This window comes from Dasypus novemcinctus, chromosome 9 (assembly GCF_030445035.2).
Source record: "Dasypus novemcinctus isolate mDasNov1 chromosome 9, mDasNov1.1.hap2, whole genome shotgun sequence".
Lineage (NCBI taxonomy): Eukaryota > Metazoa > Chordata > Mammalia > Cingulata > Dasypodidae > Dasypus > Dasypus novemcinctus.
Window position 1 is genome coordinate 11,092,802 of NC_080681.1, and position 21,819 is coordinate 11,114,620.

General features: G+C 36.0%; 1 protein-coding gene across 2 annotated transcripts in view; it reads right to left on the reverse strand.

Annotated features, from left to right (window-relative positions):
- Positions 1-21,819, reverse strand: part of CTTNBP2NL (CTTNBP2 N-terminal like) — a 65,919-nt gene that overhangs the window by 32,524 nt on the left and 11,576 nt on the right. For both annotated transcript variants that reach the window (XM_004473608.4, XM_058303032.1), the window contains one exon: positions 17,276-17,383. In XM_004473608.4, coding sequence (XP_004473665.1) covers positions 17,276-17,374 — 99 coding nt within the window. In that variant the 5' untranslated portion in view covers positions 17,375-17,383. The remainder of the gene's footprint in view (positions 1-17,275; positions 17,384-21,819) is intronic.

Here is a 21,819-nt window from a genome sequence, read left to right on the forward strand (position 1 = left end):
GTACAAATATGTGAAAACATCTAATTATACAAACATTATTATTCTGTAAAATGTCTACAACTTGTTTTCACATACATATTTTCATTTAATATGTCTTAGAGCAGGGGTTCTTAACCTTTTATGTTCCACAGATCCCTTTGTCATTCAAGCGAAAACCACGGACCCCTTCTCAGAACGTAGAGGCAGACAGTTTTACGACACTCAACACTGGATGTCTTTAAATTAAATTCTAGGATTATTCAAAATTATGTCTTACAACTTGCATGGAATTTCGATACCTGATAACCGAACTTGGTTCAACATCTGTTCAAGTGGTCATTTTTGGCAAACATTTACAAATTTGAGTTTTCCCACAGTGTTATAAAACCATCTTTGCCATCCTGACCAAACTTTTTGTAGGCAGTTATCCACTGCACTCAGAATACACTACATCAAAATAAAAATCATACTAAGTCCACACTATACTGTGTAGTATTCAATAAATATCATCAGCACCAACACATCCTCCGCAAGAATAATGTTTTTTAAAATTTTCAATTCAAGCTCACAGACCCCCTGAAATCTTTCCACAAACCCCTTGATGGGGTCTGTGGATCCCTGGTTAAGAACCCCTGTCTTAGAGATACAATTTAAAAAGCTATTACAACTTTTTCTATCGTAAGGATGTACTTTTTTATGCAGCCACACCATACTGATAAGACTTTTAATTAGTTTTTCAATATTGTATTACAACACTGTATTGAATATCTTTAAATATTTTTCCTTGTGCATATATGAGTACTTTGGTGAAACAGATATATTAGTATACTTTTCTAAGGAAATTATTTCCTAGCTTCATTCTCTAAATGCCACCTTTCCAAAAAGATATTCAGCAAACATTCCTCCAAAGAATTCCTATAACTGGCAGAACTGAAATACTAAATGATGGAATATGAGGCTTGTAGTTTTAAAAGCAAGCGTCTTCCTATGTTTCTCTTTAAGGGAACCCCTAGAAATAACCTCTGATTAATCAAAAATCACAAGGCTAACATATGCAAGGAAGACACAATAAGAGGAAGTCAAATAACAGGAATAAACTGTTTCCCTTTTTTGTTTGTTTTAGTTTCAGGTTGAATAAATGCAATGAAATTCCCCACTGCTGTATTCTTTTCTGAAGCTCTTCTCTAACTGTTGGAGGACTATGTATTCTCTAAATAGGTAGCATCTTACTAGCTGAATTCCCCTTTCCTCAAGGCATAAGAAAAACAGAGCCCATAAGCATGTTTCAGTTAAATGAAAAATTTGCTCATTCTTCTGGCAACTTCACTCTTGAAATCAATTGACATAGTTTGTAAAAGTGGGGGAGCAGATATGGCTCAAGCAGTTAAGTGCCCGCTTCCCACATGGGAGGTCCCATGTTTGCTTTCCGGTGCCTCCTAAAAACAAAAAAACAACAACAAGCAAACAAATGGAATAACTAACTCAGGGGAACTGATGTGGTTCAATGCTTGACTGCCGGCTTCCCAAACACAAGGTCCAGGGTTCAATCCCCAGCCCCGCTGCCTCAAAAAAAAAAAAGGAAAAAGTTGTACAGCGCAAATAGCTGATACCAGACAATTATTTTTAGGAGCTAGCTGTTACATATGGGGCTCAGTGCGTCTCTGCATGGAATGAAATGCTTAATCACTTAAGAATGTAGTCATCTTTTTATAAATACCCAACTTACGAATAGCCCATGAATCTAAATTGCCTTTCCTATTTCTTTTGGCTCTTTTCAGTCAGAGTGCCCCACAACTGAACCTGGTATTTCCCTCTCACTAACTTCATTCCTTTCCAGGGCAAAACATTCTTTTATTATTTTCAAAGGAACCAAGACATGGGGAAGGAGGAAAGAGACGTTGTGAGATAAATTTCATCAGAAGCAACTTATTATTATTTTGTTTTGTTTTATTATGAATACGTTTCTGTGACTTATTTTTTCACTTACTATATCTTAGGAAACGTTCCACATTATATATAAGGATTGAACTTTCAATCTCTTTATTGGTTGCATAGTATTCCACTGTACAGTTACATCATAATTTAGTTGCTCAGACTCGTACTAACACTTAGGTTGTTTTTAGCACTTTGCTTCTACGAGCAATGCTACAATAAACATCTTTATACATGTATTAGTCAGCCAAAAGGGTGCTGACACAGAATACCAGTAATTAGTTGTTTTTTATAAGGGTATTTATTTGGGGTAGAAGCTTACAGTTACCAGGCCATAAAGCATAAGTTACTTCCTTCATGAAAGTCTGTTGCCACATATTGGAGCAAGATGCCTGCCGACTTCTGCCAGGGTTCAGGCCTCCTGGGGCTCGTTTCTCTCCGGGCTCAGCTGCTGTACTCTCTCCATAAGGCCAGCTATAGACTTAGGCAAACAGCTCATCTCTCTTTCTGGGATCTCTGGCTTATCTGCTTCTCTGTGCTTTTACTTCCCAGGCTCCAGGATCAAAACTCCCACCTCCCTTCTCCACGGTGGGGTTTCTCTGTGGGTGGGCGGGGAGTCAATGTCCTACTGACATGGCCCAATCAAAGCCTTAATCATTATTTAATCAAGTAAAAGTGAAACCTCTGAATACAATATAATCTAATATGCCCAGGGGAACAGGCCAGTTTACAAACATAATCCATTATCTATTTTTGGAATTCATAAACAATATCAAACCGCTACAATACATATATTCTATTATATAGATCTAAGTACATTTGCAGCCTACATTTCTAGAAGTGAAAATTCTATATATATGAATTTTAAAATTTTCGATAGATATTGCTGATTCTACTTTAAGAGTTGAGAAAAGCAATGTATGAGATGCCAGTTTGTCTTCATTCTCACCAATACAGTTTTTAAAGAATCATTTCATCTCTTATAGTCAGATCCTATAGTTCATTTAACTGAACAGTTTATATTAAAAATAATAATATGTGGACTTACTAGATATGAGCTTAAACATCTGAATGTAAAATAGGGGTTATAATACCTTCACAAGGTTGTAAAGAGAATTCATTAAGATACCTCACATGGAAATACTCTGAAAACTTTATAGAGACATACATAATACTACATTTTTTAAGAGAATGGAGACAAGCCACAGACTGGGAGAAAATATTTGCAAAACACATATCTGATATAGAACTTATATCCAAAACATATAAAGAACTCTTAAAATTCAATAAGAAAACAAAAGACCTAATAAAAATATGGCCAAAAGATTTGAAGAGATACCCCAACAAAGAAGATACCCAGATGGCAAATGCAAACGGTATAGTCACTTTGAAGAAGAGTTTGGCAGGTTCTTACAAAGCTTAACATAGGTTTAACCATATAATCCAGCAATTGTGTTCCTACATATTTACCTAAATAAGCTGAAAACTTAGTTCAACATAAAAACTTGTACATGATGTTTGCAGCAGCTTTATTTCATAATTGCCAAAACCTGGAAGCCAACAAGATGCCTTCAATAGAAGAATGGGTAAACAAGCTGTGGTACATACATATAATGCAGTATTACCTCAATTATATAAAATAATTAGAATACGCAAATCACTGAGTCAGAAATTAGAATACGAGTTACCAGGAGCAGGGTTAGGGTTAGGGAATGGGCAGTTGATGCTTAATGGGTAGAGTTTTTGGGGTGATGGAAAAGTTTTGGTAATATGTGGTATTGATTGTAGCACAAAATTGTGAATGTAATTACCACCACTGAATTGTATACTTGAAAGTGGTTAAAAGAGGACTTTTTTTTTTTTAAGGTTTATTTATTTATTTATTTCTCTCCCTTTCCTCCCTCCCACCCCGGTTGTCTGTTCTCTGTGTCTATTTGCTGCGTCTTCTTTCTTTGTCTGCTTCTGTTGTTGTCAGTGGCCCGGGAATCTGTGTTTCTTTTTGTTGCGTCATCTTGTTGTGTCAGCTCTCTGTGTGTGCGGTGCCATTCCTGGGCAGGCTGCACTTTCTTTCACTCTGGGTGGCTCTCCTTACAGGGCGCACTCCTTGCACGTGGGGCTCCCCTACGTGGGGGACACCCCTGCGTGGCACAGCACTCCTTGCACACATCAGCACTGTGTGTGGGCCAGCTCCACACGGGTCAAGGAGGCCTGGAGTTTGAACCGCGGACCTCCCGTGTGGTAGACGGACGCCCTAACCACTGGGCCAAGTCCGCCACCTAAAAGAGGACATTTTAAGTTCTATATAAATGTTACCAGAATAATAAAAAAACAACCTCAAGAACTGTTAAAAAAAAAAAAAAAAGGCAATCAAGCTATGAAAAAAAAAAAGAGGAACCTTAAATGCATATTGCTAAGTGAAAGAAGTCAGTCTGAAAGGCTACATACTGTAAAATTCCAACTATATGACATTCTAGAAAAGCAAAACTATAGAGACAATGAAAGGATCAGTGGTTGCTAAGGGTTTTAGGGGAAAGGAGAAAAGAATAGGTGGAGCATAGGGCATTTTTAGGGCAGTGAAACTATTCTGTGCAATACTGTAATAGTTGATATGACATTACACATTTACCAAAAACCACAGAACTATATAACACAAAGTTAACCCTAATGTAAACTAAGGACATTAGTTAATAATTTATCAATATGGGTTCATCAATTCTACCAAATATATTACACTAATGTAAGATGTTAATAATAGGGAAACTATGAGTGGAGAGGAGAGGAAAGGGGACAGAAGAACTCTCTGTACTTTCTACACAAATTTTTTTTAAGTAAAAAAACTGCTCTGAAAAATAAAATCTATTTTTAAAATGCTAGCTCTTCTTAAAGCAATAAACTTTTGGGGACAGCTTATGCCTCCATAGCTCAGTAAAATTCTTTTGGGATCTGGAAGAAGAAAAAAAGTTGAAATCTAGCCCCTCTGCTGGAAATTAGGAAATTAAAGAAGTGTTTTAGACCAGTGTTTTTCAAACTGCGATCATAACCCATGAATGGATCATGAAACTAGTTCAGTGGGGTCAAAATCAGCATTTAAAGAAAAATGAAATTCAAGAGAACAATAGCATATTACAGTATAGAATGGTATAGCTTAAATATTATAGTGTAGTAAAACATAGTTGGTGTATTTTAATGAAATTTTTGTTAATAAATGTACTTCAGTATTTGTATGTATGTCCTGGATTACAGTGGAATGGTGAAATATACTTCAAAAATGTTTGAAAGATATCTCTTTAGACTCTTTATGATAAAAAGATATCTTTATCACTATCGCAGCCTTCTTTTCTCTTCTCCTATACTTTGTGATATTTAGTTGGATAGTTTGGGAATTTAGGTTGGTTTTTCAGGTACAGACAGTTGAATTATTTGGGAATGGTTGGAAAAGAATAATTTTATGTTAATATCAGGAACAGCAGAAAAGAAAGAATTTAACTATAGTTCTTATTTGCTCTAATATCTTTTCCTACAAAGGTAATAACATGCCTAAAGTAACAAGACTGTTATTAACCAGAGATGTGAACAAGAATTTGCTGTACAATATCATTACTATTTAAAAACATGTCTATCTGATTTAAAATAATTTATATAGTAATGGAGATATTTTGAAGAAAAAATTTTAATTCATATATGATTCTACTACCCAGGGCCAACCACTATTAACACTCAAACCAGCGGTGGACTTGGCCCAGTGGTTAGGGCGTCCGTCTACCACATGGAAGGCCCGTGGTTCAAACCCCGGGCCTCCTTGACCCGTGTGGAGCTGGCCCACGCACAGTCTGATGCGTGTAAGGAGTGCCCTGTCACGCAGGGGTGTCCCCCACGTAGGGGAGCCCCACATAGGGGAGCCCCACGCGCAAGGAGTGCGCCCCGTAAGGACAGCCGCCCAGCGTGAAAGAAAGTGCAGCCTGCCCAAGAATGGCACCGCATACGCAGAGAGCTGACACAACAAGATGACGCAACAAAAAGAAACACAGATTCCCGGTGCCGCTGATAAGGATAGAAGTGGTCACAGAAGAACACACAGCGAATGGACACAGAGAACAGACAAATGGGGTGGGGTGGGGGGGAGGGGAGAGAAATAAATAAATAAAATCTTAAAAAACAAAAACAAAAACAAAAAACAAAAAAACCCACTCAAACTATAAATTTCAATGTATTTCCTTTGAGTCTTATTTCTGTGTACATATATACATGTTAATCCTGTAACTGAGATTAAAAAGTATTTTCAATTCTATGCCCTGCTTTGTAAATTCCACATTACATAGTAGGAACACTATTATATCATTAAAAGTTCTTCATATGCCTCATATTTTAAAATAACTACATAAAAGTGCACCCTGAGGATGTATCACCCAATTCATATAACCATTAACTAAGGGTTCGTTTTTTTAAATAAAGAATTAGAATTAGATTAACACAACTTTGTTACCTATGAGCTGTTTGGGGGTAACTGGAAGTAGCTTACAGAAAATGCTTTTTTGTAAGTAGATTTTTACATAAAATGATGTAGACTATAGTAACCCTTTTCAATAAATAGGTGTTCTGAGATGAGAAAGTTCAATAGAAGAAACCAATATTGAATTTTTTGTTTATAAGCTAACAGAGAAGCAATATGTTTACCTATTGTGCAATAACTGACTTGACCAGGGTTCAGATATAAATGGAATCTTCTTTAAAATGAATTTTCTTTCTGTTTTCCCAGATAATGTGAATAATAATGTTGTCTGTGGAATAACAGATGGTACACTTTGATGTCTATTTCCTGAATAGTGATATGCTATACTAAAAGTCAATTTTAATGATTTAACATGAAAAGGTAACTTTTAATACTGTTTCAAATGGATAGATTACTTCTGTTATTCCTAGGAAATTGGTAATACTATTTTATCAGAGTGAAAAAATGTAAATATTGTCTTTTCCTCTTTGGAAAAACCATTTATCATAAGAAATCAATAAAACACAAAAACTATTAAAGAAAAAGAATAACTGCTTCAAAGGAAAGGAGTTTATAAAAGCACCAGAGGTAGTCTTTGTTTTGTGTTAATGTTTATGATTTTTAAACTACTATAAATTTTGCTATAGGGAAAATAATTTAATTACTAAGCTCTATTCAGCAAAGAATAAAAATCTAAATGATAGAATTCTAGCTTCTAAAAAGAGCAGCAAAATAAGCTGGAAAAGTTTCTCTACGTCACTCTACTTGATCTCAGAGAAAGTCAATAAAAACGAAAAGGGATGAAGCTCTCTTTTAGGCAACACTTTAGACACACAGAAAGCACATAAAAATCAAGTATGCTTTCTATACAAACAGAAAAAGCATCTGACAAAACCCAATATCATTCTTTTTTCCTCTCTCTTTTTATAATGTTACATTCAAAAAATATAAGAGGTTCCCATATACCCCCCACCCCCCTCACTCCACTCCTCCCACATCATCATGGGACATTCACTGCATTTGGTGAATACATTTTGGAGCACTGCTGCACCACATAGATAATGGTTTACATTGTAGTTTACACTCTCCCCCAGTCCACTCAGTGGGCCATGGCAGGACATACAATGTCCAGCATCTGTCCCTGCAGTACCACCCAGGACAACTCCAAGTCCTGAAAATGCCCCCACATCATATCTCTTCTTCCCTATCCCTACCCTCAGCAGCTACTGTGGCCACTTTCTCCACATCAATGCTAAAATTTCTTCCATTACTAATCACAATAGTTCCATAGTAGAATATCAGTAAGTCCACTCTAATCCATACTCTATTCCTCCATCCTGTGGACCCTGGTATGGTGATGTCCACTCCACCTCTATATTGAGAGGGGGCTTAGATTCCACATGGATAATGGATGCAGCTCTCCTACTTGCAGTTGTAGGCACTCTTGGCTCTCTGGTGTGGTGGTCACCTCCCTGTTCGCTGGCCGGGGTAAGTCCAATAAACCAGAGAGTAGGAGTTGCAAGTCTGCTGAGGCTCATTCTTGATAAAAACTCTTAGCAAACCAGGAATAGAAGGGAACTTCCTCAGCCTATTTGAGCATCTGTGAAAAACCTACAGCTGACATAATGATGAAAGACCACATGCTTTCCCTCTAAGATCAGGAGCAAGACAAGGATATTTCAAAAAGACACTTCTATTTGACCTTGCACTGGTGGTTATAGCTAGGGCAGCAAGGCAAGAAAAAGAAACAAAAGAGATCTGGACAAGAAAGAAATAAGTAAAAGGGTAATTTTTAAACATCCTGATTGTCTATATAGAGAATTCAATGGAATTTATAAAAAAGGTACTAGAAATAATAAGGGAGTTTAGCAAGGTTGCAGGGTACAAGATCAATATACAAAAATCAATGTAAACTACTGTATACTAGCAGTGATCAGAAATTACAATAAAAAAAACCCACCATTTATAAAATCATAAAACTATGTACTTAAGGAAAAAAGATGTTAAAGACCTATATACTAAACACTACAAAGTACTGCTAAGAAAAATAAGATTTAAATAAATGGAGAGATATATCATGTTCATGGATTGGAAAATTCAGTATTGTTAAGACACTAATTCTCCCAAATTGATCTACAGATTCAAGGTACTCCTAACCAACATCCTAATAGGTTTTTTCCCCCCCCATTATTTAGAGAGTATTTTATTAGTTTCTGTAACCAAACCCATGGAGATAAGACCTTACACTAATAGGTTATTTTTGTACAAACTGACAAGTTGATTCTAGAATTCACATGGAAATGCAAAGGGCCATGAATAGTCAAAACAACTTTCAAAAAGAACACAAGCTGGAAGACTGACACTACTGATTTTAAAACTTACAAAGCTAAGGTGATCAAAGTGTGATACTGACATCAAGATAGAAAAAGAGACCACTGGAACAGAATAGAGTCTACATGACAACTGACTTTAACAAAGGTACAAAAGGCCATACAGTAGAGCAAGGATAGTTGTTATGGACTGAATCATGTCCCTCACAAAGACATGTTCAAGCCCTAAACCCTGACTCTATCTATAGATGTGAACTCATTTGTAAGCAGGATTTTGAAAGATCCTATTATGTAAGACGAAGCCAAAATGAATAAGGGTGGGCCTTAAATCCAAAACAACTGGAGTCCTTAGAAGCAGAGGAAGTATGGACACAGTAGGAAACAGGAGACTGATGGGTTATTGTGACAGATGCAGAGACTGAGTTATGGATTGCTGGCAAGCCACCATCAAAATGCTACGGACTTCAAAAAAGCATGCTCTTGCCAACACCCTGATTTTGGACTTCTAGCCTATAAAACTGTGAGCCAAACATACCTGTAGTTTAAGCCAAACCAGTCCAAGATACTTTGTTACAATAGCCCTAGCAAACTAAAACAACAGTCTTTTCAACAAATGGTGCTGGAACATCTGGATATAAATATGAAAAATAAAACAAAAAAAACTTTGATCTATATTTTGTACCATATAACAAAATTAACTAGAATTGTATCATGGACCTAAATCTAAAATTATAAATCTCCTAGGAAAAAATCTTTTGGACATGACTATAAAAGCAGAATCCATAAAAGAAAAATTGACAAACTAAATTTCAACAAAATGAAAACTTTTATTCTTTAAGAAGTATACAGTTAAGAAAATGAAATAACAAGCCAAAGACTGGGAGAAAACATTTGCAAGGCATATATCTTACAAAGGACTTGTATTCAGATATATAAGGAACTCTCCAAGCTCTGTAATGAGAAAACAAATAGCTCAATTTTAAAAATAGGCAGGGGGAGGGAATAATAGCTGGAACATAGGGCATTTTTAGGGCATTAGAATTAAGTGTAAACCACAATGTAAACTACAGACCTTGGTTAGTAGCAATGCTTCAAATAGTTATTCATTAATTTTAAAAATATACTACACAATTGTAAGATGTTATTAATAGGGGAAGATCTGGGTGGGGGAGTAACATGGGAATCCCTTATACTTTTGATGTAACTTTCCTGTAATCTAAAACCTCTTTAAAAATAAAGTTTATTATATCTTAAAAAATGGGCAAAAGATTCAAATGGATTCTTCACAAATGAAAACAATACAGGGAAGCAGATGTGGCTCAACTGATAGAGCGTCTGTCTATAATATGGGATGTCCAGGGTTCAAACCCAGGGCCTTCTGGCCTGTGTGGTGAGTTGGCCCACAGGCAGCACTGCCACATGCAATGAGTGCTGTGCCATGGAGGAGGGTCACCTGTGTAGGGGAACCACACGAGTGCACCCTGCACTGAGCTACCCTGTGCAAAAAAAGTGCAGCCCGCCCAGGAGTGGCACCACACACACCGAGAGCTGATACAGCAAGAAGATGCAACAAAAAGAGACACAGATTCCCAGTGCCGCCAAGAATGCAAGAGGAACAGAACACACAGTGAATGGACACAGAGAGCAGACAACGGAGGGGGGGAGGGGGGATAAATAAAAATGAAATCTTTAAAAAAAAACCCTAAAATATGGATGGCAAATAAGCACAAGAAAAGATGTTCAACATCATTAGTTAACAGGGAAATGCAAATTAAAACTGCAATGAAATATTACATACCTATTAGAATGGCTAAAATTAAAAGACTGTCCACACCAACTGTCGGTGAAGATGTAGAACTGAACCCTCATACACTGCTGGTGAGAATGTAAAATAATACACCTATTTTACAACTATTTATATGGAAAACAGTTTGGTAGTTCTTTAAAGAGTTAAACATACATATCATATGATACAGCCATTCCATTCTTAGGTATTTATCCAAATGAAATGAAAGCTTATGTTGACAGAAAGGCCTGGATATGTACACAGCAGCTTTATCTGTGATAGTCCAAAACTGAAAACAACCCAAATGTTCACCAACAGTCCAAAACCGGAAATAATCCAAACGTTCATCAACAGGTAAATGGATAAACAAACTGTGGGATATCCATTCAATAGAACACTACTCAGCAATAAAAAGGAATGAACTATCAATACAAACAACAACATAGATGAACATCAAAATAATTATGCTAAATGAAAGAGCATACATTTTTACAGAAAAAATGTAGATTCCATTTATTTAAAATTCTAGAAAATGTAAAACTAATCTCTAGTGACAGAAAGCAGATAAGCGGTTTGAGGGCAGGTGGGAAGGAGTAGGGGAGGTTGGGCAAGAGGGGTTGCAAAGGGACATGAGGAAAATTTGAGAGTTGATAGATAGGTTTGCGGTAAGGGTTTCATGGATGTGTACATACATCAAAACTTACCAATTTGTACTCTTTAAATATATGCAGTTTATTGTTGGGAACAAAACATAATAATAATATGCCAAATCAAACAACACTAGAAGAATAAACAAATCAATGGGAAAGATCAATTCTGCTAAAAAGTTTTCCACACTATCCTTTTATTTCCTGTTTTCGCTAGAGAGAGAGGACTATAACAAAACCTGTTCCATGCTCTAGAGCACACCTTACCCTTGCCGGCTGTCTCAAAGTACAAGCTTTTGGTTGTAGGGGTGGGGATGATCAACTCAAAACCATCAATTATCAGTGCAAGCCCCGCTGATAACAACAAACATTTCCTTGAGAAGTAAGAACTCTCATCTTCCTTACAAACAAGGGCACAGCGTGAGTATTTCTGGCTTTATGAAGAACTCTCGTTTCTAAATGGATGGACATTGAAGCCTATGTCCTAAAATAATAACTAATGGTAAATGAGTGAACATCTCAATCAGCATTTGCTATCTCCTTTAGTCCTCACAATAACTATACAACTGACAAATACAGATTATAGAGTAAAATCACGTCTCTAAGACCACAAAACACTTAAGTGGCAGAGCTCAAATCTAGGTCTGTCTGATTTGAAAGTTTATATTCTTAAGTTATGCAATTAATTGGATGGCCTGGATGACAGTTTTAAGATGAGTGCCTAGTAATGATCCTTATGTTTCATGTTTTAAAAGCCAGGATTTCATGTGTGAACTGAACTTAGAGTAGGAATAAAAATCATCAGCCAATCCAACTATAAAAAACACACTAAGATATGGCCACTTATTTTCGTCTAAAATACATTTCATTATAAAGGTTATGAATGTAAATCTAGAAATCTTATAATCCAATTCCCTAAATATAAAATGTTTGGTTCCTAATATATCACCTTCTTATTTAGGCAGAAATTGGGCTTCTCTGTTATAGCCTAAGCTCATGTCATCTTCATCAAAGATCTAAATTACCCATCCCAACCCTCAAAGTTTGTCCTAAAACTTACCCATAAAGATGGGATAATTTTTGGCCTAAGAATTGTTAGATCTAGGCTTATGGGTGCCAAAGAATGCTTCAACAGTGAGTCTATTTAAGACATAGATCTGTTATCAAAGCAAGCTAATACCTGATATTTATTTTTTTAATGTAAGCACTCTAAGGCTGACTAGCATAGGAAAATATATGGTGATTGTTTGGTTCGATTTTACTTTCTTCATCTCAGACCAGCTTTTGTAATAATCTGCTTCAGTAAGAGGCACAATGCCATGACCAAAAGCAGATGTCAACAGTAATCATATATTTGAGAAATTCTTGAGCCACACCACATTCCATGAAAACTTATATTTTGCTATATGTACCTGGCATTGCCATATGATCATTGGTGATATAATTATAACTATTATTAAAGAGTATTTTCAGCAAAAGTAAATCATTTATTGTCTCAATGCAATATATATATGTAACATTTGGAATTTTTTGTTTTTGCTCTTGATGCTTAAAAAGATTCACAACAGTCAAATCAATAGAGAGACATATTACATAGTTTCATACTCCAAAAATATTTCTAAACTTGTCCTGTCTACAACATTTTTGCCTGTAAAATCTTCCTGCCTGGGGAGTTTTGCAATGGCCTTTGGCCAAAAATAACAAAGTTTTAGCCTAGGGTTTAAAAGAGTCATACCTGGTTTTATGATTGAGGCATTAGTGGAAAGGAATTTAAGAATGCTTAAGTTAATTCTACTAAATCTTTACAAATTTATCATTGTATAAGCAAATTAAGGAATGTTTTCAAATAAAACAATACTAATAAATGCAGGAAAGATTCCATTTAGTCATAGCTGTATGGCTTTGTACCATATCTAATACATGCAGACCTAATAAAACTGATTTGGAAGACTAAAAAAAAACAAACTAATTTTTTAATTAGCAATCAAATCTATTTTCTTTTCCAGATTTTTACAATGGCTATTGAATAAGGTTCCCTTGTATTCCTCTGAAGCAATCACAGACCATACTAGGAAGTCACTTCCTAGACCTACTGGGAATTTATGAGCTGAGGATTTCTAGCCGAACTGTGTGGTCACCCGACTCTTGCCCCCTGACAGTTCATGGGCAATGTAATTTGCTTTCATTGTGGGAGAGATCCCAATAGCATCCTCATTCATGAAAATAAAGTGGTCACAGGGAAAGAGAATGTTTATCTCTGACATGATCCTTTCTAAACAAGAAAATAACATAAAATTCATTATGACCATATATAGTATAATTAGCCTCTGTAGCAATTAGACTGCAAATATAGAAGAGCCTGACTATTACATTATTTTCTATTGGCTTCCCAAGTTCTATGCCAAATATGTTTTGGCTGCAAAAGAAGAGGAAGACAGATAGAAAGAGAATTTAAGTATGGGGAATCTTGAAGGGTATAAATGAAATCTGGCACTCTGAAGAAATTTAGGAAAATGAATGAAGCCATTTTATAACTTTAAGGGTATGCTCCACTTACAAACTACGGTGACTTTATAATATTTCCCCACATAAATCCAACCTTACCAGTCTGACCCACTATTTATTTGGAAACATCAGTGTACCATATGGGTTGATTCAGAGTTACAAGTTTAAAGAATAAATTTTATGTCCAGAGAAATCATTTTTGAAAGTAAAGAGAGAAAAAAAGATAAGCTTCTTTACTGAAGGAGAAAGGAAAAATGGGTCATAGTAATTTGGGACAAAGACCAAAACCTTTTCGAACTACCCCTGAGCATGAATTAGGAAAGAATACTAAACTAGAAGGAAGAAAATTAGTAAGCTGCCTTATTAGTCCAAAAAGTCATGGTTGTTGTTAAGAAAGAGCTACAGAAATGATATAGCAAAATCTTCATATATTTACAGAACCAAAACAGACAAACAAAAAACTACTCCACAAATAAAATGAAATTTCATTTCAACTTAAAGATTTGTGTATGGCAGTTGCTCTTCTAATTGGACAGTTTTGAACCAGTTGCCACTTACTCTATCTAACAATAGATCGTTTAAAGATGTGTCACTTCTGGTGAAGCTATACATTTCACCTAAACTGCATGCAGTTTAAGCCTCAAAAAGGAACTTTATCACCTACAGGCAGCATGCACAGACTAAATACAGCACTTGTGCCTGACTTCTGAATGGTGTCTTATATCAAAACACTTCCTTAATTATGGCTCTTGCTTCTCAAGCTGCTCTCTTTCAACTTGTCAGAAGCTGCCTTTGATAACTAAAATTGGATTCATGCAGAAAAAATAAATTTTAAGAAAACATGTGCTATATCCACCTAAGCATCTGTTAACACTAAAACCAGAAGGCAGTATGTTGCAGAGCACATAACATTTAATAATTCACAACACTCACTTTGAAGTATTATAGTAACCTTTTAAAGCAACACCACAATGGCACAATCTTTTCATTGTTCACGAAATATTTATGGAGCATCTATATGTTCTAGTACTATGCTAGGTGCTGAGGATTTAATGATAAGAAAAAGAGACACATATAGCTTTATAGTTTTATATGGTTTTTCAGTGGCTAAAAAGCAGAGAGGTTATATTGGTAAAACTATAGAAGATAAAATGAGGTCATCCTGATTTTTCCATTAGAGGCAGTAATCCCCTCACTCCCACCCCAATTATGAATGGGCTGAGGCTCACAAGTTTTTGTGTAAGTCAACTGGTGATATTTATGAGAAACTGCTTCCTAGAGTCCCAATGCAAATGGGGGTGGATTCTTAGGTTAGTCTACAACATGCATTGCCAAACTATTGTAGTTTTATAAAACATAATTGCTATTTATAATAATGGTGCTCCTGGAAAAGGTTTTCTGAGTTCTAAAGGGGGTCACCATGAACAAAGCCTTTTCCTCTTTCAGCTCAAGTAGTGGAACCCTTCCAGTTCTAAGCCCTGCCGCTAACTCTTCTGGAGAGGGGAGACAGGGGTCTCAGGTGAGAACCCGGGGAAGGCAGTGGAAATCACAACAGGCATGAGAGGTGAGGATTAGGAGGGAATGTACCCCTTTCCCCAATGTCTTCACTAATCAGAAAAACATGGGATAAGAAATGGGTGGATGCTCTGGGTTTAAGCAGGTAAGAACTGCTGAACTGCTGGTAACAGAACGAGCTTACAAGACAAAGAATAGGGTTTTCGAGGAATTACAGGGAAGGGAAAAGAAATCACCAATAACGACAAAAGGGGAAGGCCTGTGGAATGGCAGAAATAAACCATCACCTGTAGTGAACACTTTATGTAATATACATGTGTGTGGGCAGAGGAGTCATTAAAAAATAAGGCACTGCTGAGGACACACTAGAAATAGCCATTCAAATATGTGGCAACTACTGACTGCTCCTTGGACATGGGGTACATGATACGCATTGATCATACATAAAGGGAAAAGAAGGAATGAATTCCACAAAGGTTATTGCAATGCATGAAAGCTGCAAAGTATTACCCACAAATATTAGTTATTAATAATTTACTCTTATTACAGACAAGGGAGCTTGGCTCCTGACAGACTGAATGATTTAACCAAGGTTACACAGTTATCTTAGTGGCATGACAAAGTCTCAGGCAATGGACATTATCCGATGTGCACAGGCATGCGTCGAAGCCTCAGGCTCCCTAGGAAAAGCCATGCAAAACAAGAACAAAAGAGGAAGGGAAAGGAAGGAAAGAAGACAGACTGACATCCCCATGTCAGAAGGGAACTGCTTTGTGTACTTTAAAGAAATGAAACCACTGAAGACTACTTATCACCATGAGATTACTTATTATTAAATTATAAGGTAGAACAAAAAAGAAATAGTTTTCAATGATTAATTACCCTAAGGTATATCTAAATAGATAGACTGTCAGTCGTTTTCAGTAAGCCTTAAAAGATACAAATTAATACATCACTCTTGACAAACAGCTTATAGAAATATATAGGTTCAGACTTTATTTTTATTGCAATTATAATTTCAGAGTAAGAAAAAAAAAAAGATCACCCAAACATGACTAAATGAAAACACTGACTCTAAATCAGCTTGGGAAAGGAAAAAGAAGAAAAGCTAAGGAAGAGAAAAGATGTAGCTTTTGGTATGAACTCTTTTGAGTGGTTATTGTTGACTACTGAGGAAATCACTGATTCTCTAAGCCTCCTAGAATGGCAATGAGAAAATGATCTTTGTTGCTATAAAAAAATAGCAACAAAGCAGCGTCATATAAATATACAGGAAATATTAATACACCTATCTCTTTTATTTAATAAAAGCCTGGATAATTTTGAAAAATGTATTAAAGCACTTCATAAACTTTTTAACTGATGAACTTTAGATGTCCACCAATATAACCTCTAACTGATATTTTAAACTTTAAAAATCTTCCTAGATATTTAGACCTCGCACTTTGCAGGATATATGCTTTGCTCAGCATGCCCAAGTCTCACTTTCTTTGGCCTTTCCCGCCACCCCCCCCCCCCCGCCCCCATTTGGAGATATCATCGTCCTACTACTCATAGATATCTCTAGTATCTTTTCTTCCTCTTTCTGAATCTGCTCTCAGACAGCCTGGGAGATATTTCGATCAAGGTGTGAAGGACTCATGGCACTTGAAAGGAGTTTTGCCCCCCTTGCATTTTAACATATAAAATACTTAAACCAAGGTAACAATTCTTAAGTTAGGGTCCAGGGATTACATGAATGGCCTTTTCTCATATTTTGTATGTATGTGTGTGTGTGTGTATATTTTTAGGAAGTGGACCTTAACAAATTTTCAAATAGGTCAGAATTAAAAAATAGCTAAGGTCCACTAACCTAAACAATTAAAGTTCAAATTCTAGACCTCAGGCAGAGATACTAAAGGGACTATTTTGGGTGCAAAAAGGCTTTGCCATTGTCTATAAAAACCATGCTACGTGGGTGGCTTCCAATAACAAGTATCCATGTGTACACCCAGGCCACTAACTTCAATGGGGACTACAGAAATACCCCTAGTTAAATAATCACTATCACTGAAATGAATTTCAAATCATGACTTTTTTTCTGTTAACATACCTTTAAAGCTTCTATAACAAGGTCCCTTGCTTCAAGCTCTCCTTCAAGAATACTGAATAGTGTCAGGAGTTCAGGCTTGCTGAGTTTTTCCAGATTCATCCTGAAAGCCTAAAACAAGAACAAATGCTCAGACAATCTCCAAAAAACAGGGTTAATTTAACAAAATTGAAGAAAAAAGGAGAGACAGACAAGAAAAGAGCAACAGCTGCAGTATAAAATGCTTTAAGAAAGTAAATGGCTACAATTAAATAGGTAACAATAGCTTTCTGGTGTTAATAACAAACTGAGTGTAACAATATAAAATTCACTTTAATTTTTTAATTTCATCACCACTAACAAAGATAAATTTTTCGTCATTTTTCCTGAGGGCATATTTACAAACGAACAGCCTTGAAGGTCTGGGAAAGAATTAATTACTAATTTTGTTCATTGGACGTTCAGGTAAAGTTGTGCTACAATGAATATTATTACATTGAAAAATTGGGAGGTCATGTTAATAGTACAAATATATACTGTCCTTCTGTGAACTAGAACGAATATATGTCACTATTGCAGGGTGGTGGAAATGTGGAGAAGCATGGGAAAAATATAATTAATGTAACCTAAGAACTATAGTTAACAGCAATACTGTAATATTCTTGCATCAGTGCCAAAGATGTAATATGTTAATAATAGGGGGGTATGGAAAAAACATGTCAAATGTACGCTATGGACCATAGTTAGTGGTAACAGTCTGATATTATCTCATAATCTGTAACAAATGGTGTGGGGTGTTGTATGGGAATTCCACACATGTGCATGACTGTTTTATAAGTTCAAACTTCTGTAGTAAAAAAATATATATATATATTTTTTAACTGGTAGACCATGAAAAGAATTTCCAGTTTTAGAAAACCCAAATCCCAAAACTGAACGTAGAACGTTCTGGCATTCCTCTTAAATCGGCTGAAACGAAATTTGGTGGAAGTAGGGAAGACATTTTCTTTTAAATTGTCTATTTTGACATAGAACATCTATCACAACATTTATATTTTGTAAAGTCAAATAGACTAAAATGCAACCATATGCAAATATACTTTCAAATAACTTCTTAAAATATATTGTTTAAGCATCCTAATTAGCTAAGTTACTACAAACTACATTTACTTAAAGAATTCACATTTCTATGAAGACTTGTACCTTTTTAAAAAAAAACAAATCAATTTTATTGATACATACTAATAAAGCATACATTTCATCTAAAGTGGCCTTGTACCTTTTGAAACATGGTAAATGGCAAGGTGTGTGGCACAAACTCAATCTTCTCCTCAAGATTAATTTCTCACAAACCATCCACAGGCAGAAGTTAGACCTTTAAAGGGTCTTCTGACTACTGTGTATGGTAAGATACATTTTATAACTTCCACAGTAAAGCAAATGCTATTTTCCCTCTCCTGCTTTTTACTTCCAAATTGCCACTCTCATAATAGTTTTCTTTAAAATGAATACCAACATGACTAGTTCACACACTCTCCAGTAATTCCCAACTCTTATGAGCACATTAAATTTTAAGAGGCACACAAAAGAGTCATTGATTTCTTCCAGAGCCACTGCCTCTAAGTGAAGGAGAACATGTAGAAAACGCATACTTCACTGTGTTGTTAGACTGCGTTCCAGGACATACTGTACAGATCTTTCACCACATAGTAAAATATGCTCAATGTAATGCCAGGTCTAACTGCTAAATTTCTAACTAGTGAATTTTAGCGACTAGTAACTGATTTTCACTTTAGTTGGAGACATGTCTCACAATAGTTACTTTAAAAATAAAAACTAATTTTAAGATCTTAACAAAGTAAATACTCTAAATTCAGTTCCACTTCTAGGTCACATGGCCTCAGTCTTGGAAATTTCGCCTTTAGAAGATTACTTAAGACAGGAGCTGCGGGGCCTTCAGAAAGAGAAAGAAGAAGGTGTGGCGCTCTGGGTCTTGCCACCTCTGACCATCAGCACTGGTTTCAGCATTGGGTGTTTTCTTTCCTTGATGGCAAGAAGGAAGACTTCACTTTCATAACATACTACTCTTGATACTTTCTTTCAAGACACTTCATTAAAGATTCTCTCATGAAGTTCTTACCTGGGAGCTGGGAAGCTACGGTGCTCAGGTTCTTGCTCTTCAGTGGATTTAACTATGTGATTTTGGGCAAGTCACTTAATCTCTCTATGCTTCAGTCACCCTCCCTTGTAAAATGGGAGTAATACTTACCTTAAAGTGTTGTTGTGGGGATTAATTAGATATAATGTCTGAAAAGTATTTAAAGTTCTTGGAAGGAAAAAAAAATAATTAAAAAGAACCCTAATAAGACTAAGTTTAATACAAGGCGGTGTTTTGGAAAGAGCACGTGGCTTTGTTGTCAGATGGATTCCAGGTCTGTATGTTCTCAAATGTGTGACTTTGGGCAAGTTTTCTGATCCTCAGTTTTCTTATCTGCGAAAGGGGAGGATACCTAATTCGCAGAGTTGTTCCAACAGTTTAATTATTTATAACTACTATCCTCTCTCGTTTTTCTGAAAGAATTCTAAGAAAGGCATTACCAAAATTGGAGGTGGCCAAGACCAATGACCTCAGCTGCTCTCTGCTAGGTGGGAACCACCAATGAAGAGTGGTGAGAGCACTCTGGAGTGAAGCTTGCTGAGGAATTTAAACATCAGCTGAGATACACTGTTCAGAGGAGCCTCCTCCCTCTCCTAGTGGTTTCATGTTATTATCTCTCTCAGAGAGATGGAGGTAGAAGAAAACTGTTTATGTCTTTCCTTTCCCCTCCCATGACATCAAGCAGAATAACGGGCATATGGTAAGGGTACTTCTGAAATACCAACTACAATGATCAAATCAACTGGTCAAACAAGTGACAATCAAGAACATAGGAACAGATCTAAAAAATGATAGACTTCTTTACATATTACTTTTTTCTTCAACACCTCTATAGTCTTCAGATATTCTTAGAGATCCAAATCTGTGGCTTAAAGCAGCAGTGTGATATGAGTAAAAAATAATGGATTGGATTGAGAAGTAAAGAATTTTCTTTTTTTTGCCTTACATTTCTTTTTAAAAAAACCACATATATATATATATACACATATATACATATACATATACATACATATATAGGGAAGTGGATGTGGCTCAGCCAGTTGGGCACCCAACTACCACACAGGAGATCCCAGGTTTGGGTCCCGGTGCCTTTTAAAGAAGATAAACAGACGCTACACCTGCTGCAATGAGCTAGACCCCACATCTGCTGCAAAGAGCAGACGCCTAAATGAGCAGATCCCACAAGCCAGCAGCCTGCAGGGAGCAGATGTGGCCCAGACCACTGGGTTCTTGCCGCCCATGTGGGAGGTCCTGGGTTCGGTTCCCAGTGCCTTCTGGAGAAGGCAAGCAAACAAAGGGCAGACAGAACCATCTGGGGGCGGGGGGTATAAATTTAATATATATATATATATATTTTATTAGAGAAGTTGTGAACTTACAAAACAGTCATGCACTATGTGAAGAATTTCCATACAACACTTCTCTACCAACATATTACATTGCTGTTATATATTACCAAGAACATCATCAGACTATTACCACTAACTATGGTCTATAGTGTACTTTGGTATATTTTTTCCATTCCCCCATATTATTAATACAGTATCTTTTTTGACAGTGATGCAACAATATTACAGTACTGTTGTTCACTATAGTCCATAAGATACATTAATTGTATTTTTCCCATGCATCTCCATATTCTTACCACCTTGTAACAGTGATGTTCATTTGTTCTAGTTCATACAAGAACATTTCTGTAGTTGGAGAAGCACAGAATTTTAACCTCAGCTCTGTCGCTAAATAGCTTTATGACTTTGGGGGCAAAAACTACCCAGTTGCTCTAGCCCTGATTTTCTTAACAAATAAAATAAAACAGGCAAAATAATCTCTAAAGTCCTTCTTGGCTACATCCTAATCTTCTATGGCTATAAATCAAGTATAATTAGTTAGGAAATTCAATTACATAAGAATAAGAGATCATTTTTACAGAACTAGATCATATTGTACCCAAATCAAAGTTTTTGACTTTTTGTAATAAATACACATTCTCATAAAAGAGTAAAATTCAAACACTCTTCAGAGTCACTTTTGCTAGAAAGCAGTCTAGCCTAAGCAAGAAAAAGTCTATTGTTTGTCAATGCATAAAGAATAATATTCTTACCTGTTATCTGTACATTTATAAATTACTCTGTATGCAAATATTAATATCTGGAACAGTTTGCTATTATGTACCAATTCACTTAGCCTAGTGTTTCCATGAAGTGAATACAATTCGAATATGATATAGGAGGCAAAAAAGCATGACAGCTATGTAACTAAAGAACAAACACAGATCTGTTTCTGCATATTCTAATAACTTTCCTTTATAAATATTAAAATTTAACAGTTCTTTGCTCATCTACACATTTGAATCTAATCTCAATATAGAGAATGTTATAATAATTTTTGTCTGAAATATAAATCAAAGATA